Below are 22,341 nucleotides of genomic sequence, written 5' to 3'. Positions count from 1 at the left end.
GAAACTCGAACTCAGTGCCTTACACATGCTAGGCAAGAGCTCTACCACTGAGCCACAACCCTAGCCCCTCCCTAGCCCTTTGTTTTTTGGTGGGGGAGTATGGGGATTGAATTCAGGGGCACTTGACCACTGAGCCACATTCCTAGACTATTTTGTATTTTATTAGAGACACGGCCTCACTGAGTTGCTTAGTGCCTCTCTAAATTGCTGAGGCTAGCTTTGAACTTGCTATTCTCCTCCTCAGCCTCCAGAGCTACAGGGATTACAGGTGTGTGCCATTGCACCTGGCTCCCTGCAGTTTTTATTATCATTGCTCTATAGTATAATTTGAAGTCAATATTGTTATGCCTCCAGCATTGCTTTTTTGGCTTAGAATTCCTTTGGCTACTCTAGATTTTTTTTCTTCCAAATGAATTGTAGGTTTTTTTTTCTATTTCTGTGAAAAATGTCATTGTTATTTTGATAGGGATTGCATGGTCAGGTTAGAAAAATATTGAATCTATATATTGCTTTTGGTAATATGGCCATTTTAATAATATTAATTTTGCTGATCCATGAAAATGGCAGTTTTTTCCATTTTCTAGTATTTTCTTCAATTTCTTTCTTCAATATTCCATTGTTTTTGTGGTAGAGGTCTTTTATCTCCTTGATTAGATTTTTATTCCTAGGGTTTTTGTCAGCTTCTTTGTTTTTTTGTACCAGGGATTGAACTCAGAGGCATTTGGCCACTGAGCCACATTCTTGGCCATGTATTTTGGGTGTGTGTGTGTGTGTGTGTATTTTTTTTTCTTACAAACAGGGTCTTCTGAGTTGTTTAGGGCCTCATTAAATTGCTGAGGCTGGCTTTGAACTCAAGATCCTCCTGCCTCTGTCTCCTGTGCAGCTGGGGATTACTGGTGTGCGCCACAGTGCCAGCCTATTTTCCTGATTTCTTTATCAGCAAATTCATTATTCATGCATAGGAAAGCCATTGATTTTTGTATGTTGATTTTTTTAACTTCCTACTTTGCTGAATTTCTTAGTTCTGACAGTCTTCTGGTGGAGCTTTTTAGATCTTCTACATATAAGGTCATGTCTGCAAACAGTGATAACTTGACTTCTTCCTTTTCTGTTTTTATCCCTTTTATTTTCTTCTCTTGTGTAATTGTGCTGGTAAAAATGTCCAATACTACACTGGATAGGAGTGTTCAGATTGGACACCCCTAGATTTTTCTGATTGCAAAATTCTTATTAAATTCAATTTAAGACAGCTATTGAAAGTGTTAAATCCAGAAACAGGTTATTCAGCTTCAGTTTTTAAGAACCTGAACATATTAATTGGCAGTTTGTTCATCTGAAAATGGGAGCAGTAATAGGACTTTCCTCACTTAATAGGTGTAGCAAAATAATAGTTTTTATATTTTTATGGTTTCCATAGGAGGTGTCTCCCAGAAGCTCATGTATGAGACAAAGTAAGAATGTTCAGAGTTGAAAAGACTAGATTATGAGAGCTGTAACCTGATAAATGGGTTAATTCACTGATATGGATTAAATGGGTGGTAGCTGTAGGCAGATAGGGTGTGGCTGGAGGAAGGAGGTCACTGGGGGACACCTGTGGGGTTTATACTTTGTCTCTTAAGAGCAGAGTGCTTTCTCTTCTTCCTGGTTGCCATGTCCTTAGCTTCTTTCATCTGCCTTGTGCTTTTTTTTTTTTTAAAGAGAGAGAGAGAGAATTTTTAATATTTAATTTTTGGTTTTCGGCGGACACAACATCTTTGTTTGTATGTGGTCCTGAGGATCGAACCTGGGCCACACGCATGCCAGGTGAGCGCGCTACCGTTTGAGCCACATCCCCAGCCCTGCCTTGTGCTTTTATCATGATGTTCTGCCTCAGGCCCAAAGCTATGAAGTCAGCTGACCATGGATTGAGCCTCTAAAACTATGAATCAAAATAAGCTTTTTGTCCTCTACATTGTTCTGGTAAGGTCTTTTGGTTACAGTGGTGTAAAAGATGACCAAAACAAAAGTTGATACCAGGAGTAGGGTTAATGCTTTGACTACCCTGACCATGTACTTCAAAAGCCTTCAGAGCTGGATTAAAGGGGAGGGAGAATTTTGAAAAATCTAGAGATAAAAGCTGAAAAACTTAAAAAATGTTGTAAGTAGAGCTGAATGGGTGAATCTAGTGGGGGCTCAGAATGCTGACAGAACTGCAGACAGTAAATACTGACTGGGCTCATGAGGTTTCAGAGGAGAAAGAGGACTCTATTGAAAATTGGACTGGAGGCCATTAATGTTACATTCAGACAAAAAAAAAAGTTGCTTATATTTTGTACATGTCCTAACACCTACCGTGAGACTAAATTGAAAAGTGCTGGACTAATTTATCTGGCAGAGGAAATTTCAAGGCAGTACAACATTCATGGAGTGGCATAAATATTGCTGATGAATTTTAGCCAAGTTTACTGTGATAATCAGGAAAGAATCCAGAGAAGAAAGATATGAAAAATATCCAATTTGGTTAAACAAGTGCGAATAAAACTGGGACTATGAACATTTTAGTTGTCAAAGAGATTAAAACCACTAAAAAGATGCTAACCACTGTACTCAAAACAATAAGAAAGATGGCTTAAGGGCATCTTAGAAATTGACAAGCCTATGCCCCTTCGGCTTAAGGGTATAGAAGTAAAAATTTATTTGAGAAGAGACAAAGGAGTACCCTGCTTACACAGGGGAGCCTAGGAAGTTTTTGTTTATTTGTTTTTGGTTTTTTTTTTGTTTGTTTGTTTTTTAAACAATGATCAGCCACCCAGGCACTCAGAGGCTGCTGCAGGTATGGTTCCAGGAGGTTTGGCTACTGCTGAAGATGGTGGGAAACCACACAGTCCCTGTGAGCATCCCCTGAGGATGTGATGCATAAAGATGTGAGAAAGAAGCTGAAGCTGCAATGGAAACCCTCAAGATCGAGGGATAACAGTACTATGAAATGTCTGGCAAGGAAAGCTGCTGGAATTGAGCAGAGGCAAGCCAAGAGAGGACCATATGTACTACAGTCAACAAGGCCATAGAGCAAAACTACATAAGCCTTTTAGAAAAACCATTACAATGCCATGTGCCCCAGATACTAGACATGGAGCTACCGGATTTGATTGCTGAGCTAAATTATAATCCTGCTTTGGTCTCATCCTTTCTTTTTACGTTCTTATTTCCTCCTTGCAAAATGAAAATGTTTATATGACATATATAACTTGCCATTGATCTTCACAAGGGAAAGTATCCAAGGGTTTGCCTTGAGTCTCAGATAAGATTTGGATATGGACTTTCAACAGTGCTATTAAGACTATGGGACTCTAAAAAAAATGAATGTATTTTATATTGTGAGATGACATAAACATTTGGAGGTCAAAGGTGGGATGCTATGGTTTAGAAACGATGTGTTCCCCAAAAGCTCATGTATGAGACAATGTAAGAATGTTCAGAAGTGAAATGATTAAATTATAAGAGCAGTAACTTAGTAGATTTATCACTGATACAGGTTAACTGGGTGGTTGCTGTGGGCAGGGAAAGTGTGGCTGGAGGAAGTAAGTCACTGGGGACACAATTTTGGGGTTTATATTTTGTCTCTGTTGAGCACAGTGCTCTCTCTCTCTCTGCTTCCTGGTTGCCATGTCCTGAGCTGCTGTCATCTGCCACGCCCTTTCAATGCCATGTTCTGCCTCATCTCAGGCTCAGAGCTATGGAGTTAATTGACTATGAACTGAAATCTCTCGAATCAGGAGCCAAAATGAACTGTTCCTCCTCTACATTGTTCTTGTCAGATCTTTTGATCACAGAGACATAAAAAGCTGACTAAAACATATGTGTATGAATATATAGGTGCTTAGGATGGAGCCTAGCACATAGTAAATATTTGATAAAGGTATCTTTGTTACAAGCTTTCATTGTTTTGAGGAAAATGCCTGAGAAAAACAACTTAAAGGAGGAAAAACTTATTTTGGCTCATGATTTCAGAGGTTTCAGACTATTGTTAGCTGGTTGCATTGTTTTGGGTCTGAGGCAAAGCAGAACATCATGACAGTGGGAGGGTGGAGGAGAAGGCTACTTACCATATGACAGCCAGGAAGCAGAGAAAGGAGGAAAGAAAGAAAAAGAAAGTGCAGTGCAATAATTCTGCCCAGTGTGGTGGTGGGTGCCCCCCAAGCCTGTCGGAACACTTCACTTAGTCAATCACTAAGGCCTTTGGGGTTGATAAATGCTTCATATGCAGCTCTCACTATTAAAATTAGATACTTCAGTGATACATAAAAATATTCTATTTATTATAAGTGCATCTAATAAGACAATGAAAAGTTACACATCTTAAAACTTGTGTTTTAAAGCTTGTATAGGTTCATTTCTATTCTTATATAAAGGCATAAAAGTAAAATGGAGGCAACAGCCAATGGTTGGAACAGTGCTTGTAACTTTAACCTCAATTATATACATTATATACAACTGGGACCCTAATGTAAATTTTCACCTCATTTACTTGAGATATTGATCAAATTAATCTCTGATCACTAAAACAGGAATAATAATAGCACCTACATCACCGGCTTATAAAGATGAGAAGAGCTCTATGGAAGTGCCAACATGCTCTGACACATCACTACCCAAGTTACTGCCTTTATGATTATTGTTATTTTTGTTACCTCACAGAACTCCATCACTACTGCCAGATACCTTCCTCCAGCTAACTCATATTCTGCGTCTTTATACCCTCACTAGAAAGGCATCTTTCTAAGATCAGTTCTTTTGAACTAACTTAGTGAAATTGGTGGATCTTATTCTTAATGTTGAGTACTAAGTATGCTGGGTGCTGTCATATACATGCTCTTATTTAATCCTGACCACAGTCTGGTTTAAAGAAAATACATGCTGAAATTTTAACAGATGTATTATTTTGGACTCAGGGAAAATTAGTGACTTTACCTCAGTCATTCAGCCAGCAGATGGCAGGGTTGAAATTCAGTTTTTAGCACCTGTATTTTTTTTTTTTTTTTAACTTCAATGGGAGAAAGAGAGAGAGAGAGGGAGGAAGAGAGGGAGGAAGAGAAAGGAAAAAGGGGGACGGAAGAAAGGAAGTAAAAGGAAAGAGAAAGGGAGAAAAGGAGATAGAGAGGGAGGAAAGGAAGGAAGAAAGGAAAGAAGGAAGACAGGGAAGGAGGGAGGGAGGGAGGGAGAAAAACAAGTGCCCACTTCTATGTTGCCGTGAATACCATGGAGTTCTCCCTGGCTGCTATTATTACCTTTCCAAACATAAACAAAATCCCCAGCTCTATTTCCCAGGTCTTAATTCCAACCTCTTTTTTTCTTAGAAACTATGCTGAAATTATCATAGATCACAAAATAAATTTTTATTTTTAAGTATTATTTAAGTTGAAATATGTCTATTTTAAGTTGAATCTCACAAGTGAGAGAAAAAAATCAGTGTAAGAACACATGTCTTATAAAGATACTGAACTTTTTCCTATTTCAACAGCTATGTCATTTCAGCACCGAACATATTTCATGTTGGAGCATCTGAAAATATTGTAATTCAAGTTTATGGATACACTGAAGCATTTGATGCAACAGTCTCTATTAAAAGTTATCCTGATAAAAAAATTAGTTACTCTTCAAGCTATGTTATTTTATCCCCAGAAAATAAATTCCAAAACTCTACAATCTTAACGGTATGTATTTATCCTTCATTTTATTTTTATATGCAGAATATTTCTGATAAAATATGTACAAAATTTGAATATTGATAAACATAAGATTTGACCATTTGCACCACGCTACCACTATGTAATTATTAGATGATTATCAGTTGATAATGCTAATCTGAGTGAAATAGAAAATTCTAAACTGAAAAATTGTGTCTTCAATACAAGTGAATGTTCAGATTCTAATTGGGAAGTAAAATTGTGTGCATTTGTTTAAACGCAAATATTCTAAAACCATAGCTTCCAAAAGTAATAAGACTATTGACTACTAAAGTGAATAGCTCTCATCAGCATTCCACAGTAAATAGAAATATCAACCTTGACCAAATAACTTCTTCTATTAAGATACTGCAGTACAGACTTGAGGATGCTTATGATTCATTTCTTATTTAAAATTCTGATATTTAAAAAGAATCAGAAAAATTAAACATCAAAGTTGAAAGGACCTCTGGGACTCATTTGCATCATTGTTTCTCTCCAATGAGTTGTTTAAAAAGAAATTAAAAATTTAAATTTTATAAAGAGCTTAAAATTATGTTACTTTTCTAATTTTTGAACTCATTTTGTACATCTGTCTTGATTTTTAAAAATATTTATTTTTTAGTGTTAGTTGGATACAATACCTTTATTTTATTTATTTATGTTTATGTGGTGCTGAAGATAGAACCTAGGGCCTTGCACATGCTAAGAAAATGCTCTACCGCTGAGCCACACCCCAAGCCCTGTTTTTACTTTTTAATTCTGTAAAAGTCATAAGCATAAGATTCTACCTTATATTAGGTTTATATTTATTTATGTCTTTTTAAAATATGTTATAAATAATCAAGTGTCAATGCTGAGAATCTTTTATATATTTTATCCTTTAAAAAATGTATAGAGCTAGGCGCAGTGGTGCACACCAATTAATCCTAGCAATTTAGGAGATTAAGGCAGGAGGATCACAAGTTCAAAGATAATTTCAGCTATTTATCAAGGCCGTGTCTCAAAATTAAAAAATGATTGGGTATGTTGCTCAGTGTAAGATCCCCTTGGGCTCATTCCCCAGTTAAAAAGGTGGTGCATATTTCATTTATTTATTTATTTATTTATTTATTTTTGAGGCTATTGTGAATGGAGTAGTTTTCCTAATTTCTCTTTCAGTGGATTCACCACTGATGTATAGGAATGTGTTTGATTTATGGGTGTTGATTTTATATCCTGCTACTTTGCTGAATTCATTTATTAGTTCTAGAAGTTTCCTGGTGGAATTTTTTGGGTCTTCTAGATATAGAATTATGTCATTGGCAAATAGTGATAGTTTGAGTTCTTCTTTACCTATTTGTATCCTTTTAATTTCTTTCTTTTGTCTAATTGCCCTGGCTAAAATTTCAAGGATGATGTTGAATAGAAGTGGTAAAAGAGGACATTCTTGTCTTGTTCCAGTTTTTAGCAGGAATGCTTTCAAATTTTCTCCATTTAGAATGACACTGGCCTTGGGTTTAGCATATACAGCTTTTAAAATGTTGAGGTATGTTCCTACTATCTCTAGGTTTTCTAATGTTTTGAACATGAAGGTGTGCTGTATTTTTTCAAATGCTTTTTTTGCATCTATTGAGATGATCAAATGATTCTTGTTTTTAAGTCTATTAATATGATGAATTACATTTATTACTTTCCATATGTTGAACCAACCCTGCATCTCTGGGATGAACCCTACTTGATCATCGTGCACTCTCCTTTTGATATGTTTTTGTATGCAATTTGCCAGAATTTTACTGAGAATTTTTGCATCTATGTTCGTTAGGGATATTGGTCTGAAGTTTTTTTTTCCTTGTTGTGTCTTTGTCTGGTTTTGATATCAGGGTGATATTAACCTCATAGAATAAGTTTGGAAGGGTTCCCTCCTTTTCTATTTCATGGAATACTTTTAAGAATATTGGTGTTAATTCTTCTTTGAAAGTCTTTTAATTCTGTAAAACAATCCATCTGGTCCTGGACTTTTCTTGGCTGGTAGGCTTTTGATGGCTTTTTCTATTTCATTACTTGAACTTGATCTATTTAAATCATGTATGACCTCCTCATTCAGTTTGGATAGGTCATATGTTTCTAGAAATTAAATAAAATACCTGGCAATCAATCTAACAAAAGAGGTGAAAGACTTCTACAATGAAAACTACAAAGCACTAAAAGAAAAAAAGAAATTGAAGAAAACCTCAGAAGATGGAAATATCTCCCATGTACCTGGGTAGGCAGAATTAATATTGTCAAAATGGCCATACTACCAAAAACGTTATACAGATTTAATGCAATTCCTATTAAAATTCCAATGACATTCTTCATATAAATAGACAAAGCAATCATAAAATTTATTTGGAAAAATAAGAGACCTAGAATAATTAAAGCAATCCTTAGCAAGAAAAGTGAAGGAGGAAGCATCACAATACCAGACCTTAAACTATACTACAAAGCTGTAGTAATAAAAACAGCGTGATATTGGCACCAAAATAGACTTGTAGACCATTGGTACAGAATAGAGGACACAGAGACAAACCCTGCCTGACATAAATGTAGTTATTTCATATTAGACAAAGGTATCAAAAACATTCACTGGAGAAAAGTTAGCCTATTCAACAAATGGTGCTGGCAAAACTGGAAATCCATATGTAGCAAAATGAAATTAAACCTCTGTCTCTCACCCTGCACAAAAATCAACTCAAAGTGGATCAAAGACTTAGGCACTAAAACAGACCCTGTGCCTAATAGAAGAAAAAATAGGCCCAAATCTTCACCACATTGGCCTTAACAAGACTCCTAAAGCATAAGAAGTAAAATCAAGAATCAATAAATGGGAAGGATTAAAAAGCTTCTTCTCAACAAAGGAAACAATTAATAAAGTGAGGAGAGAGCCTACAGATCGGGAGAAAATCTTTACCACATGCACCTCCAATAAAGCATTCTTCTCTAGGATATATAAAGAACTCAAAAAACTTAACACCCCGCCCCCCCCAAAAAACAAATAACCCAATCAATAAATTGGCTAAGAAACTGAACAAATACTTCAAAGAAAAAGAAATACAATTGATCAACAAATATATGAAAAAGTGTTCAACATCTCTAGCAATTAGAGAAATGTAAATCAAAGCTACTGTAAGATTTCATCTCACTCCTGTCAGAATGCCAATCATCAAGAATACAGGCAACAATAAATGTTGGTGAGGATGTGGTGGAAAAGGTACACTCATACATTGCTGGTGGGACTGCAAATTGGAGCAACCACTATGGAAAGCAATATGGAGATTCCTCAGAAAATTGGGAATAGAACTACCATTTGACCCATCTATCCCACTCCTTAGTTTATATCCAAAGGACTTAAAATCAGCATACTACAGGGACACAGCCACATCAATGTTTATAGCAGCTCAATTCACAATAGCTAGACTATGGAACCAACCTAGGTGTCCCTCAATAGATGAATAGATAAAGAAAATGTGGTATATATACTCGATGGAATATTACTCAGCTTTAAAGAAGGGTAAAATTATGGCATTTGCTAGTAAATGGTTGGAGTTGGAGAATATCATGCTAAGCAAAATAAGCCAATCCAACAAAACCAAAGGCTGAATGTTTTCTCTAATATGCAGATGCTAATTCACAATAAGGCAGGACACACTGGGAAGAATAGTGTTACCTTAGATTAGGTAGAGGAAAGTGATAGAAGGGAAGGGGAGGGGATGTGGAGATAGGAAATATAGCAGAATGAAACAGAAATTATTACTGTATGTATATGTGCGTCTACATCACCAATAATGATTCTGCAACATGTACACTCAGAGAAATGAGAAATTATATCCCATCTATGAGATGATATATCATAGTGCATAAATGCATTTTATTGTCGTGTATAACTAATTAAAACAAATAAATTTTTTTAAAAAGGTGGTGCATATATTACTCATGTTTAAGGAAAATCAATCTTAATAAATTCTAGCCAGCATAGGGATACTTCATGAAACTTCTGATGGCAAATACTAATACTTTCAGGTTTATTAAGAATTAAAATTCATTCCCCACAAGTGTTATTTTCAGTAAGCACTCCTTATCTGATAAGTTGTAAGGTTGCTACTAGCTACCTGTGGTGTTCACCTTTAAATTTAAACCAATCAATGTTTATGAAGCATTTAATTTTATCTTAACATTCCAATGTATCTTTTCTGCCAATTGTTAGATGTTGTGCCACTATCTTCTAAGGACAAGTCCATTGACCCACGTTCAAATCTTATTCATTACAGGTTACACTACAGAATCATGCGTGTTCTGTAGTGTTTCTTAAGAGTGGAGAAGGAAATCAAGATGCTTTGCATAGTAATCTGAGCATAGAATACTACAGATTTTTACAATGTTTTCAAAATTTCTACAATAATCTCAAATATGTAATTCTATAGCTTTGGTTTTAGTATTTATTTTCAACGTGTTTTAAATCCTAATTTTCTGAGAAACACTGTGCTTCCTTTTATTACATATTTTTTGTGTAAAATCACATATCATTGAAGGTAAAGGGGATGAGTATAATTATATGCTCAGATTGGGAAGCGTGCACCGTGGCCCAGGAGCAGCAGTGTGTGATGGGCACAGAGTGTGCAGAGCCTAAGCCAGGCTGCCAGAGGCCGTGGAGAGCAGGGCTCATCAGGGAGCCGACCAGGCAGAAGTTTCTCATCAGTTCTGTAGCAGTGGCTGCATTAAGAATGTGTAAATTTAGCAAACATAGAACCAAGAAGACTTCCCGTTTTGTTTGTTTGGTTTTTTGTTTTTGAGAGAGAGAGAATTTTTTAATATTTATTTTTCAGTTTTCGGTGGACACAACATCTTTTATTTTTATGTGGTGCTGAGGATCGAACCCAGCGCCCCGCGCATGCCAGGCAAGCGCCTTACCCCTTGAGCCACATCCCCAGCCCCAACTGTCCCGTTCTTAAAGATAAGGTTGATAATAATTGACACTGAAAGGGCTTTGGGTAAATTTAATTGACTCTTCTGAATCCCAATCTACTTCACTAATGGTGAGATACACACACTCATTTTTTATTTTAATGAGGTTGCAGTGGTGTTGAGAAAGTCAACTTGTCCTAGAACCCTAGAATTACTTTTCTCTTTTCTAGCAATATTTTCTTTTACAGATACAACCCAAACAACTGTCTGGAGAACAAGGCTCTGTTTCATATGTGTATTTGGAAGTCGTATCAAAGCATTTTTCAAAATCAAAAAAAATGCCAATAAGCTATGACAATGGATATCTCTTCGTTCATACAGACAAACCTGTTTACACTCCACACCAGTCAGGTAGAGTGCAAGATTCTTCCTTCTCTGGGGAAAATTGACACTGTGTTGTAGAACTTTTTAACACCTGAAATTGGAGACAGGTTTTCAACCCTGCTCAAGAGACTCAGTCCTAAAGACTTTTATATTTGCAAATAGCATTTTAATTTAGGGAGAAATTGCTAAATAAATTATGGAATAAACAATTTAATTATCTGGTCTGTCACAGTTATTTCACTTATTAAACTTTGTAAAATGTTGGGCTTACCTATTAAACAAATGTAAGACTTAATTACAAATACAATTTTGGCAATGGGAAAATAACTTATTATAGAACCACATACATGAAAAATTTACTCTGGAGCAGATCCCCAAACTGGGGAAACAAATCCAAGCCAAGGGGATTAGATGTTTCAGCAGAGAATACACCAGCTCACAGAAATGTGTGGATATTAATTTTCAAAGAGTTTCTACCTGAGAAAATGTCTGTTAAACACACTGTTTTGTTAGAGGGGAAAAGCAGAATAGCCAGTCTAACCCTAGTGAGGAGTGCCTGGAAATATTCTCAGTGGACCAAAAGTTAAACCCAGAAAAGCATGATTCTGCCCACACGGTCATGTATGCAAAGCCTTCACCTCTCCATCTCTCCTCCTCACCATCTTTGCCTCTTGACCACGCCAGAGACAGGATTATGAGAGATGTGTCTGTACACGGGGGAGCCTCTGACATTTTATTAGTGATAGTTTTGGGGAAAGAAGGCAGAACCAGTAGGTTTTGTTGAAAATTTTGGCACACAGTGGGGACTTGCTAAATGTTGGTGGAGTTGGCATCAACACTGAGGTGGGACATGGCAGTACCACTACCTCTTCAGCAGGGGCACCTGTTACAATCCTCTCAATGGAAAGGTCTAGAGAGGGTGGGGATATTGCCATCATGTTAGACAGAATGTCCTTGCTGGAGCAGTGCCATCTCCTGCCCCTTGAGGATGGCTTGGTGACAAGTTAACAGTCTCTACCCCACACAAGTCAGGTCTTTTAAGCTTGATCATACCTAGAAACAAGCACAACCTCGCCCTTTCTTCTTCCTGTATTAATGATGCTCCTTGACTGGGTCCTGTTTACCCTGCCTACCATCTAGGGTCAGAGTCACTATCCAGTAAGTACCTAGTCTAATACCCAATATCTGGGACCTTTCATGGCTATCAGTGCTTTCCTTAACAATGGCCTTGTTATTTACTGATCCTGTAAATCATATTGGGCTTATAATACCAATCCAGTTTTATTATGTGGATAGAACTTTGGCCATGAAATGATTTAGGCATCAGCAAAACCTTACAGAAATTACAACATGTCCTTAGAAGGCACTTGGTCAGTGTTTATCAAACAGCAAAGAGGTGGAAGATGAACAGAGGATATGTTTTTAAAGTAGGGATGTATTAATTGACAGAAAGAAAATTAACAATATAAGCCCCTGGCATTACACTTCTTTTTTAAAATATTTATTTATTTATTAGTTTAGTTGGACACAAACGTTTATTCATTTATTTTTATGTGGTTCTGAGGATCGAACCCAGGGCCTCACATGAGCTAGGCAAGCGTTCTACCACTGAGCCACAACCCCAGCCCCCTGGCATTACACTTCTAAGAATGAGAAAATATTGGAAAGACCTGACGTAATAAATGTAACAAAAACATATAATTTAAAGCTGCCTTTTGCAATAAAGCTATTTGGGGCCTTGTTGGATTTTGTAGGTGATAAAGTATGTAAGGTCTGATTCAAACTCCCAACTTTTCATTGAAATCTTTAACCCTAATATAAAACAATATTTTATTCTTTTATATAACCATATGGTAGATGTCACTATTTTGCTACTTATGATATCTGTAACAAATAATGGCCTAATATAACTAATTTTATACTATAGTTATATTTATCATGACTTGTTTAATAAAATAAATTGTACTTTAAATTCACTGGGAGAGCTGGGTGCAGTGGTGGATGCCTGTAATCCCAGCACATCTGGAGGCTGAGGAAGGAGGATCAAAAGTTCAAGGCTAGCCTCAGCAAGTTAGTGGGGCCCTAAGCAACTTACTGAGACCCTGTCTCAAAATAAAAGATAAAAAGGGCTTCTGATGTGGCTCAGTAGTTGAATACTCCTGAATTCAATCAATATTTGGAACCAAAATTTAAAAAAAAAAGAAATTACTGGAGAAGTAACTCTTTAAAGAAATTCTAGAGGATTCCCTTTAACATAAAGCATTTTTAGAAATATCAACATCTACAAAGTGACATTTTCTTTCTTTTAAGTATTTTTTTTTTTTTTTTTTTGGTACCAGGGATTGAACTCAGGGACACTCAACTACTGAGCCATATCCCCAGCCCTATTTTGTATTTCATTTAGAGACAGGGTCTCACTGAGTTGCTTAGCACCTCGCCATTTCTGAGGCTGGCCTGGAACTTGCAATTCTCCTGTCTCAGCCTCCTGAGCCACTGGGATTACAAGCGTGTGCCACTGTGCCTGGCTTTAAATATAGATTATCAGGTATTGATTGTTTATTAAGTTTTTAAAATGATAATTTTTCTTTTAAGGATGATTGTTTTTAAACATCAAAATATTCTTATGCTTAGCACAGTTTTTGATTATATTAATTTTTTTTACAGTAAAGGTTAGAGTTTATTCTCTGAATGATGATTGGAAGCCTGCCAAAAGAAAAACTGTTTTAACTTTCATTGTAAGTATATGATTTATTTAAATAATATTAACTCAAAAGTCCTATTCTATAATCCTGTCCTTACTCTACACTCAATCATTCAATATCCCATAAATGGTTATTAAGCATCTACTATCAAAATAGCATTATAGATGTATATGTCTATAATATAAATACATTAAAAAAACTAATAAAAATTAAATCTCAACAAGTTGAAGAATTTTATTTTATTTAAACTGTTTAAATACATCCTTTATTATTTCATCTTTAAGAATACCCATCAATCACTAAGAATTAGTTGAATATCTGTCTTATGCATTGATTTTTGATTTGCATGATTTAAGATGAAGAATTATAATCCATAGTTCTTACTTTTAAGGAACTTAGGGTTTAATAACTAGTATGCTAACATGTGTGGAAATTTTTGTTGGACTATGACATGAGCAATTATTAGCCATTTGTCAGACATGACATACATAACAAAAGATGTGTAATAAACTTCCATGGTCTTACCCAGTTAGTAAGAATATAATAAACTGACAATTTTACCCAGTTTCCACACATACCTAGGATATTTTTTATGGGGAAATAAAATACTTCAATTACTCATAACTACTCACTTATTAATAGTAGGTATAGGGGTAATGATCTTTTATAATAGGCTGGGTCACCTCTTCTGAAAAATAACAAATCCTTGTCAGAATTCAAGTACAAAAGAGTAGATACTAGAGAGAAAAACTATAGTAGAATATAAATTAAACCAATTATGCAGTAGGAAAAATAATGTAGGTGACAGAAGCTCAGAGGAAAGCAAAATAGGGTGAGAGTGAAGGCATATGTAATGCTTTCTGGAATAAATAAAGAAACCCTTGAACTGGGCCTTATTGAAAGGAATTGACTTGAATTTTTGCTGCTACAACTAAAAGAACTGACAAACAATTTTAGGAGTTTATTTTTATTTTAGGAGTTTATTTTATTTCCAAAAACAGGAAGGAAGTGGCTTTAAACAAACAAAGAGGTCTCAGACTGTAGATGACCAGCTTCATTGCTCTGGGCCCAATATCAGGCTGGATATGTTGCAGGAGTGTGGTAGAGGAAAGCAGGTCAAGGCATGGCCACCAAGAAGCAGAGGGGCTGGGGGCAGGTGCCCCCACATCATGGACAAAATATAAACCCTAAGTGCATACCCCCAATAACCCACCTCCTCCAGCCATACCCTGCTTGCCTACAGCTAACCACCCAATTAATCCTTTCAAGTGGATTCATGCACTGATTAGATTAATACTCTTATAACCAAATCGTGTCACTTCTTACACATGAGTTTTTGGAGGACATCTAATATCTAAACCGTAACACAGACATAGGTTCTTTTACAATAATAAATACCATTCCATTTAAGAAACAGCATGAGTTCATCTATGGAGCAGGAAGACTAAAAAGTGAGAAGAGTAAATAAACTCCAGACTGATAGACTGTCTGGAAGAGAACTAAGCAGAAGCAACCTCAGCTCTATTGGAGAATACCAGAGCTATGGACGCAGGCTCTCTAGCCCAGGTCTCATGGTTGAACGTGAGTGAAGCCGAATCCTGGCATCACACAGAAAATGGATGCCAGTGATCCCAAGTAAGAGCTTCCCCAGGGAGGGGAAGGAAGAGGAGCTGATCCAACAGCTGCAGGGAGTCAGTAAATTTCCTGAAAAGATTACTCAGAAAGATCATATTAGATGGATCCTGTAAACTGATGATTAGATGAAGAACAGCAGGGAAGCTACTTAGCTACAAGTGTAGTTTCTTCCTCAAAATAGGCTTTTGTAATTGTTACAGTTTGTCATTCAAGAGGAAAAAAAAGCTTAAAATTCCAACCATGAATTTCAATCTGGATAAATAGTGCTTAGATTTTCATTTAAGGTTCAACCTGACCTCCAAGTGTAGTTCCAAGACCCACAAAACCTCATCCTAATAATATGCTAAACCAAATGCAAAATGAAGCATGCAGGGACATTTTATGAGAACTTTCAAGTTGGTTTAGTCATGTGTGAGGCACTGGGTTCGATCCCCAGCACCATAAAAACAAACAAAAAACTAAATAAACAAAGATAAATTTAAACAGTGCCCACACTGCACATTTATAAATTGTCTAGCTAATAAAATTCAGTTTGCAGAATATTTGCGTTGGAGAATTTTAAGTGAACACATATAAAAAATAAATTCTGATATTTCTAAAGCCTGCTAGGCTCACATTTCATTTATTAGAAGCCTCAGGGATACTTTGCTGTTGTTTACATTTTGTTACACTTCTTTATTAAATTGTGAAATAGAGAGTAGAACCTCTTCCAAATGATGAGGACAGACAGGAGAGCTTCCAAAAACAGGAAGGAAGTGGCTTTAAACAAACAATATTTGCCTTCAATAACATTAAACAGAATTTTGTCTTTCATATTTAATTTGAAAAGAGGCGTGTTGGTTGGTAAGTGGTTTTGCAGGTCAAAGATCATATAATTAGTTGAAATTTGTTAAAATGTGGTTTCTGGGCTTTCAGGGCTGCTGTGGGTTGAGTATGTGCCCCAAGCTCAGGTGAGGCAGTGTTGGGAGGTGGGGTCAGGGGAGGAGTCAGAAGGCTCCACCCTGATGAATGAATTAGGCCATTCTCAGGGGAGCAGGTGATTTCTCTGGGAGAGGATTTGTCATCAGAGCAAACTCTTTCCCATAATAAAATAAATAAAATAAACTCCTAAAATAAAAATAAACTCCTAAAATTGTTTGTCAGTTCTTTTAGTTGTAGCAGCAAAAATTCAAGTCAATTCCTTTCAATAAGGCCCAGTTCAAGGGTTTCTTTATTTATTCCAGAAAGCATTACATATGCCTTCACTCTCACCCTATTTTGCCCTTCCTCTTTTCCACCATAAGGGAAACAGGACCAGGGTCCCCCCAGATGCCAGCACCATCCTCTTGGACTTCCAAGGCTCCAGAACAGTGAGCCTAAATAAATCTCTGTTCTTCACCAATTGCCCAGTCTCTCAGATATTCCATCCAGCCACAGAAAATAAACTAAGACAAGGGTGTGTTTGTTTTTATTTTAAGGATCCTGAAGGATCAGAAGTTGACATAGTAGAAGAAAATGATTATACTGGGATTATCTCTTTTCCTGACTTCAAGATTCCATCTAATCCTATGTATGTAAAAATAAGTTTACTTGATAAAGTTCCCTCTACAAAGCACATCAGGAACTTTTGACCTTGAAGCAGACAGTCAAATGGAGCCACCTAGTGTTAACAAAAGATGTCACAAATGTGGATATGCAAAGTCTTCAGTCTTTGGAAAAGTTGGATCAGTTCCTTGGGGGATGGGGTCATCCTTAGTACTAGAGCCTGGCCAGAGGAGTTGATAGACCTTGCAGGAGGCAGAAGTAGGAGATTTGGTTAAGCCCAGGAGATGGGGGCCAGGATGGGCTACATAGTGAGACCATGTCTCAAAAGAGGAAAAAAAAAATCCCAGTACTTCTCATTCATTATCTTAACATACAGAAATAACAATTGGGAAGAGACAAAAATAGTCCTTGGGATTCTTTTCATCAAAAGCATCACCTCCCACCTCTGAAGGAATCCTGTAGGCTATGGGTCCAAGAGACTGGCGTGGTGCCATTCCTTGCCTGGGTGTTAGATAATCAGGTCCTCTGTAGTTTCTGTCTGCATAGACCACCAGAAGGCAGAGTCCAACGTGGGGACAGTTGGACTGTCATTTCCTCATTAGTCTTCACGTGAAAGGACTTAAAATCGTGTCTGCACAGGATCTGATGTAACACACCAATAATGAACACATTCCTGGCATGTGTAAATCACCATGGGAAGCAGAGGTGCCCAATGGAAATCAAGAATCCACAATACCTGCTTTGAAGGAACTTAAAATAGAGGAGGACTCATACCACAAGGGCACTTAGAGATGGCTACATTGTAACTTTGAGGCACAATATTTTTATGGTCATTTCTCCTCTGTCCTCTAGAGGGGAGTTAACATTTAATTCATTATATTATCAAGTCATTTCCTAAAAATTTGGACTGAAATTGGGTGACTTTGATAATTTGAATGATTTACAAATTGTGTCCTTTCTTGAAAATGCTACATGCCGTAGAGTACAGAATCAAGCCTATTACTTCACTACTATTATGGTGTCTCTATCTTGTGTCACTGGAAGATAATGTACTGGCAATGGGAATCTGACTGACCAGTAGTTTCCCCAGCCTGTTGCCCATGTTTAGAGTGTGCTTCACCTTGTCCTTCACAGAGCAAGCTTCCTGTCATCTTTAGGCCTCAGGGAAAATGCTGCCTTTGCAAAAAGGCTATCGATCTATGGAGTCCCTCACTTTCTTTATCTCCATATTTGTGTATTTTTTTCATGACACTTATTTCAATATGGTAGTTGTTTACCTTTTAATCAGCTTGCCTTTTCTTCCACACTATTTTGTAAACTCCTTGAGGGCAGGGGCCTTGTCCATATAGCTCACTGATATATCACAGCACTTCAACATAATAGGCTCTTGGTAAATACTCATTGAGTTATGATGATACTAATAATCATAGTCATAATATTAACATTAATTGACAATCAATCTTATGGTAGGTGTTCTTTTTGTCATTTCAAAATAAGGTTAAGTAAACTTACTCAAGTTAAACCTGTTAGTAAATAGAAAAGTGACAATTTGAACTCATGTGGCCTATTAGCTCCATGAAGAACAGGTTTCTTCTATTTTGTTCTTTTTTTGGGGGGGTGGGGATACTTAATCACTGAGCCACATCTCCAGAACTTTTTGTTTTTTATTTTTATTTTGAGATAGGGTCTTGCTAAGTTGCTTAGGGCCTTGCTAAGTTGTTGAGACTGTCTTTGAACTTGTGATCCTCCTGCTTCAGCCTCCTGAGCCACTGGGATTACAGATGTATGCCATCATGCCCAGCTATTTTGTTCATTTTTACATCTCTAGTGCATTATCTAGTGCTCAGTAAATATTTTTGAATAAAGGTTGTTTGGTAAGTAGATCATTTTCCTTCTTAAAGAAACCATAACTTGTCTCCAACCAGAATTTCATTTACAAAAGGTGTGAATATTATTATCCACATATGCTTGACCTATATATTGTGTATGTTTCCAGATTTATTATTATTATGAATTTGCTGCTCTATTGGGACTTCAGTGTTATGGTAACATAGTTCAGCTCCAGGATTAAATAAATTTCAAGTTATCATCAATTCTTCAAATCAAAGCTTATGAATCTAAATTAAGTTAAAATAGGTGGGTATCATAATGCAAACCTATAATCTTAGTGACTCCAGAGGCTGAAGTGGGAGGATCACAAGTTCGAGGTCACCCTGCTATCTTAGATAGACCCTATCTCAAAAGAAAAGAAAAAAAGGCTGGGGTTGTAGCTCAGTGGTAGAGAGCCCCTGGGTTCAATCTCCAATACCTCAAAGAAAAAGAATAAAAACAAAGCCTTGGAAAAATAAACCAATATACGAAGAACTAATTACTAAAAATTTCTATAATCCCCAAAATATTCAATTTTTCTGTTTATTGTTTAAAAATATCACGTAAACAAAACATTTACTTAGAAGATATATATAAACATGTGTATAAGTATATATATTTTTTCATTGTAACTTCTTTAAAATAGGAATTTATTCAGTTTCCCTGAGTGAATTAAAAATATTTTATCACAGCTATAATATTAAACATCTTGCTTCCACAGATTCGGTGTATGGACAATTAAAGCTAAATATAAAGAGGACTTCTCAACAACTGGAGCCACATACTTTCAAATTAAAAAATATGGTAATTTCTAACAATTAAAAGTCTACCTGCTAAAAGTTAGGGCTTTTGCAGTAATTCTTTTAATTAGTGTGCCTAAAGCAAAATCTTCACAGATGAAGATAGGGCTGCCTGCTGGTGTGGCTGAGGACTTGTTGAATGTCTAAGTTCTGAGTTCAATGTTGCTTTTGTTAACCTTGAGCAAGTCACCAGCTTCTCTGTGCTTGGGTTCCTCTTCATAGAGTTGGAAGAGCCTAGTCCCCTAAAGAGCTTGACTATTAAGTCCTTTGGAGAATGATGATTTTAGGAGAAATAAACAGATGAGGAGAGTAAAACTCAGGAAAACAAATAAATGAATAACTCAAGTCTCAGTCACTTAGTGACAGAAGAAAGATGATCGAGTTTCCTTATAAAGTCCAGTGCTATGCTCCTTCCAGCTCACAAATCCCTAACATTAATTTGAAATTTCAGGTACTCTTATTTGAAATCAATCATATTAATGAACTAACAATTAACATGTGAATAGCTCAATCTCTGCAGTTCTTATAGTAGTTTAATAGAATATTCATATGCTCTGCTATCAACTTTAACTTTCTTCAGCTTGAAGTCATTTTTCATTCTCTCAGGAGATTCACAATGATAGAAGGATCAATACTTAACAAAAAGTTTAACATCAAGGAAAACAGTACCAAAAATTTTATACTGAAACACAACCTGAAAGATTATAGGCTCCCAGAGGCATGGTATTCAAACTGACCTCATTTTTTCCTCATGCTTCTGCTACTTTCTGTAGCCACCCTGGTCTGTTCATCACTAGGTTCTCTCCTGGACAACTGCTAAAGCCTCCCATCTGGTGTCTCTGCTTCCAAGTGACCTTGATTGGTATTAGCCAAAGAAAAAAAAAAGAAAGAAAGAAAGAACCCCAAAACTTCTTATTCCTCTCATGATGAAAATCAAAATCCTTATTTAGACTTTGCCCTGTCTAGCTCTTCCTCATCCTCACTTGAGTTCACTCCTGACCTCGCTGACCTGCAGCACTGGGGGCTTTACACGTGATGTTCCCTCTGCTTCCAACACTCTTCCCTTCCCTCCTTGCCCAGCCAGCTCCTGCTCATGCTCATGTCCAAGTTGAAAAGCCACAGGAAGCTTTCCTTGAACTCCTTTCCCTGCATGGGATCCCTGTACGTCACATCAGTGCCCATCATTGTAGCTTGGGTGTGTATCTGTGTAATTAGATACCTGTCCTATCTTTCCTGCTTGTTCCTGTCTGTCTTAGTCATCCCTGTGTCCCTGTTGATCGGTGTGTGCTGCTATATGGTGAGCAGGTGTCAGCTGGAGAGAGCACACCTGCCTTGGTCTCTGAAGAACAGGAACACAGCCCACAGCAACAGACTGCTTCATTCTGTTTCTTCTACTTTCAATGTCTAGAAGACCTGTGAGCCACAGCTGCAGCTGACTCACCCCTCTCTAGGTCACTCTCTGTCCACAATATCCATTCCATGCAATCACCCAGTTTTCTATTAACTGTAGTGCAGGTCATCAGAATCCGAATCCATGACCCTTGGATGTAGCCTGAGTTAGCATAAAGAGAAGACAGTGCCATTTCAACAGATTGAATCATTTTCTCTTGGGCAATCAAGACACTAAAGAGATAAAAGAAAAAAAATTAGACCCCTGTCTCCTTTTGGTCCTATTTTAAAATTTGACATTGATGTTCATTCTTATCTCTAATTGGGAGTTCTCTCTCCCTTTTCCAACATCAGAGTTGCATGCTGGCACTTGCAGACTAGATGCATTTTTTTTTACTAGATGAAAATGGGAGATGCTAAATAGACCAGAATTTTCCTTTTTTTTATATAGTGATTTTTTATTTATTTATTTTTTTATTGGTTGTTCAAAACATTACAAAGCTCATGATATATCATCTTTCATACATTTGACTCAATTGGGTTATGAACTCCCATTTTTACCCCAAATACAAATTGCAGAATCACATCGGTTACACGCTCACATTTTTACATAATGGCATATTAGTGACTGTTGTATTCTGCTACTTTTTCTATCCCCTACTATCCACCCTCCTCTCCCCTCCCATCTTCGCTCTCTACCTCATCTGCTGTTGTTCAACAGAATTTTCCTTTTATATTCTCAATTTAATAAATACTCATTGAACACATACTTTGTAAAGGACTTAGGAGAAGGGTGAAGGGAGATATATAAAAATGGAGAACAGCCTTTTGTCTGTTTTGAAGGAGCCCATATTTAGTGGAGGGAGTAACCTGTTGCCTGTAATGTACGTTATAACCAAAATGGAAGAAGCCAGGGGCTTCCAGTGGGGAGGCTGGACTGAGTGGGTGAAGGCTTCCCAGGGGCATTGTTGCTGATGGCAGTGGTGATGCCAAGGCAGATGTGGTGTTGATGGTGCAGCCTGCCCAGGTACCAGCAAGGAGAGCCCTTTGCTGTGTTTTCAAGGCCTAATTCACCTGGTAATATTCCTCCTCCTTTCTATTTTCAGTCTTGCCACATTTTTCTGTATCAATAGAACCAGAAGGCAATTTCATTGGTTACAAGAACTTTAAGAATTTTGAAATTACTATAAAAGCAAGGTAAGAAAGTTTTGTGGGTTTTTTTTAATTACCCAGCTAAACTAGGAAAGATTGTGCTCATAGTTTATTTGCTTATTCTGATTTTAGCTGATTCTGATTTTAGTTTTGTTGGTTATTCATCAGTGGGCGGCAGGGGAAGAAGAAGAAATAAAGAAAAAAGGAAAAGGTCCTAAATATTTAAACTCTATGTATTCATTTAGAAACCAGGATGAC

General features: G+C 36.8%; 1 protein-coding gene across 1 annotated transcript in view; it reads left to right on the top strand.

Moving 5' to 3' along the window:
* LOC114092549 (complement C5-like) overlaps positions 1-22,341 on the top strand; it is a 46,308-nt gene that overhangs the window by 3,294 nt on the left and 20,673 nt on the right. The window contains exons 2-7 of the mRNA XM_071600407.1: positions 5,501-5,693; positions 10,877-11,039; positions 13,677-13,747; positions 16,807-16,898; positions 19,464-19,546; positions 22,038-22,128. Coding sequence (XP_071456508.1) covers positions 5,501-5,693; positions 10,877-11,039; positions 13,677-13,747; positions 16,807-16,898; positions 19,464-19,546; positions 22,038-22,128 — 693 coding nt within the window. The remainder of the gene's footprint in view (positions 1-5,500; positions 5,694-10,876; positions 11,040-13,676; positions 13,748-16,806; positions 16,899-19,463; positions 19,547-22,037; positions 22,129-22,341) is intronic.

The sequence above is a fragment of the Marmota flaviventris genome, chromosome 13 (assembly GCF_047511675.1).
Source record: "Marmota flaviventris isolate mMarFla1 chromosome 13, mMarFla1.hap1, whole genome shotgun sequence".
NCBI lineage: Eukaryota > Metazoa > Chordata > Mammalia > Rodentia > Sciuridae > Marmota > Marmota flaviventris.
Note: the sequence above shows the minus strand (reverse complement) of the source record. Positions and strands in the feature narration are given on the sequence as shown.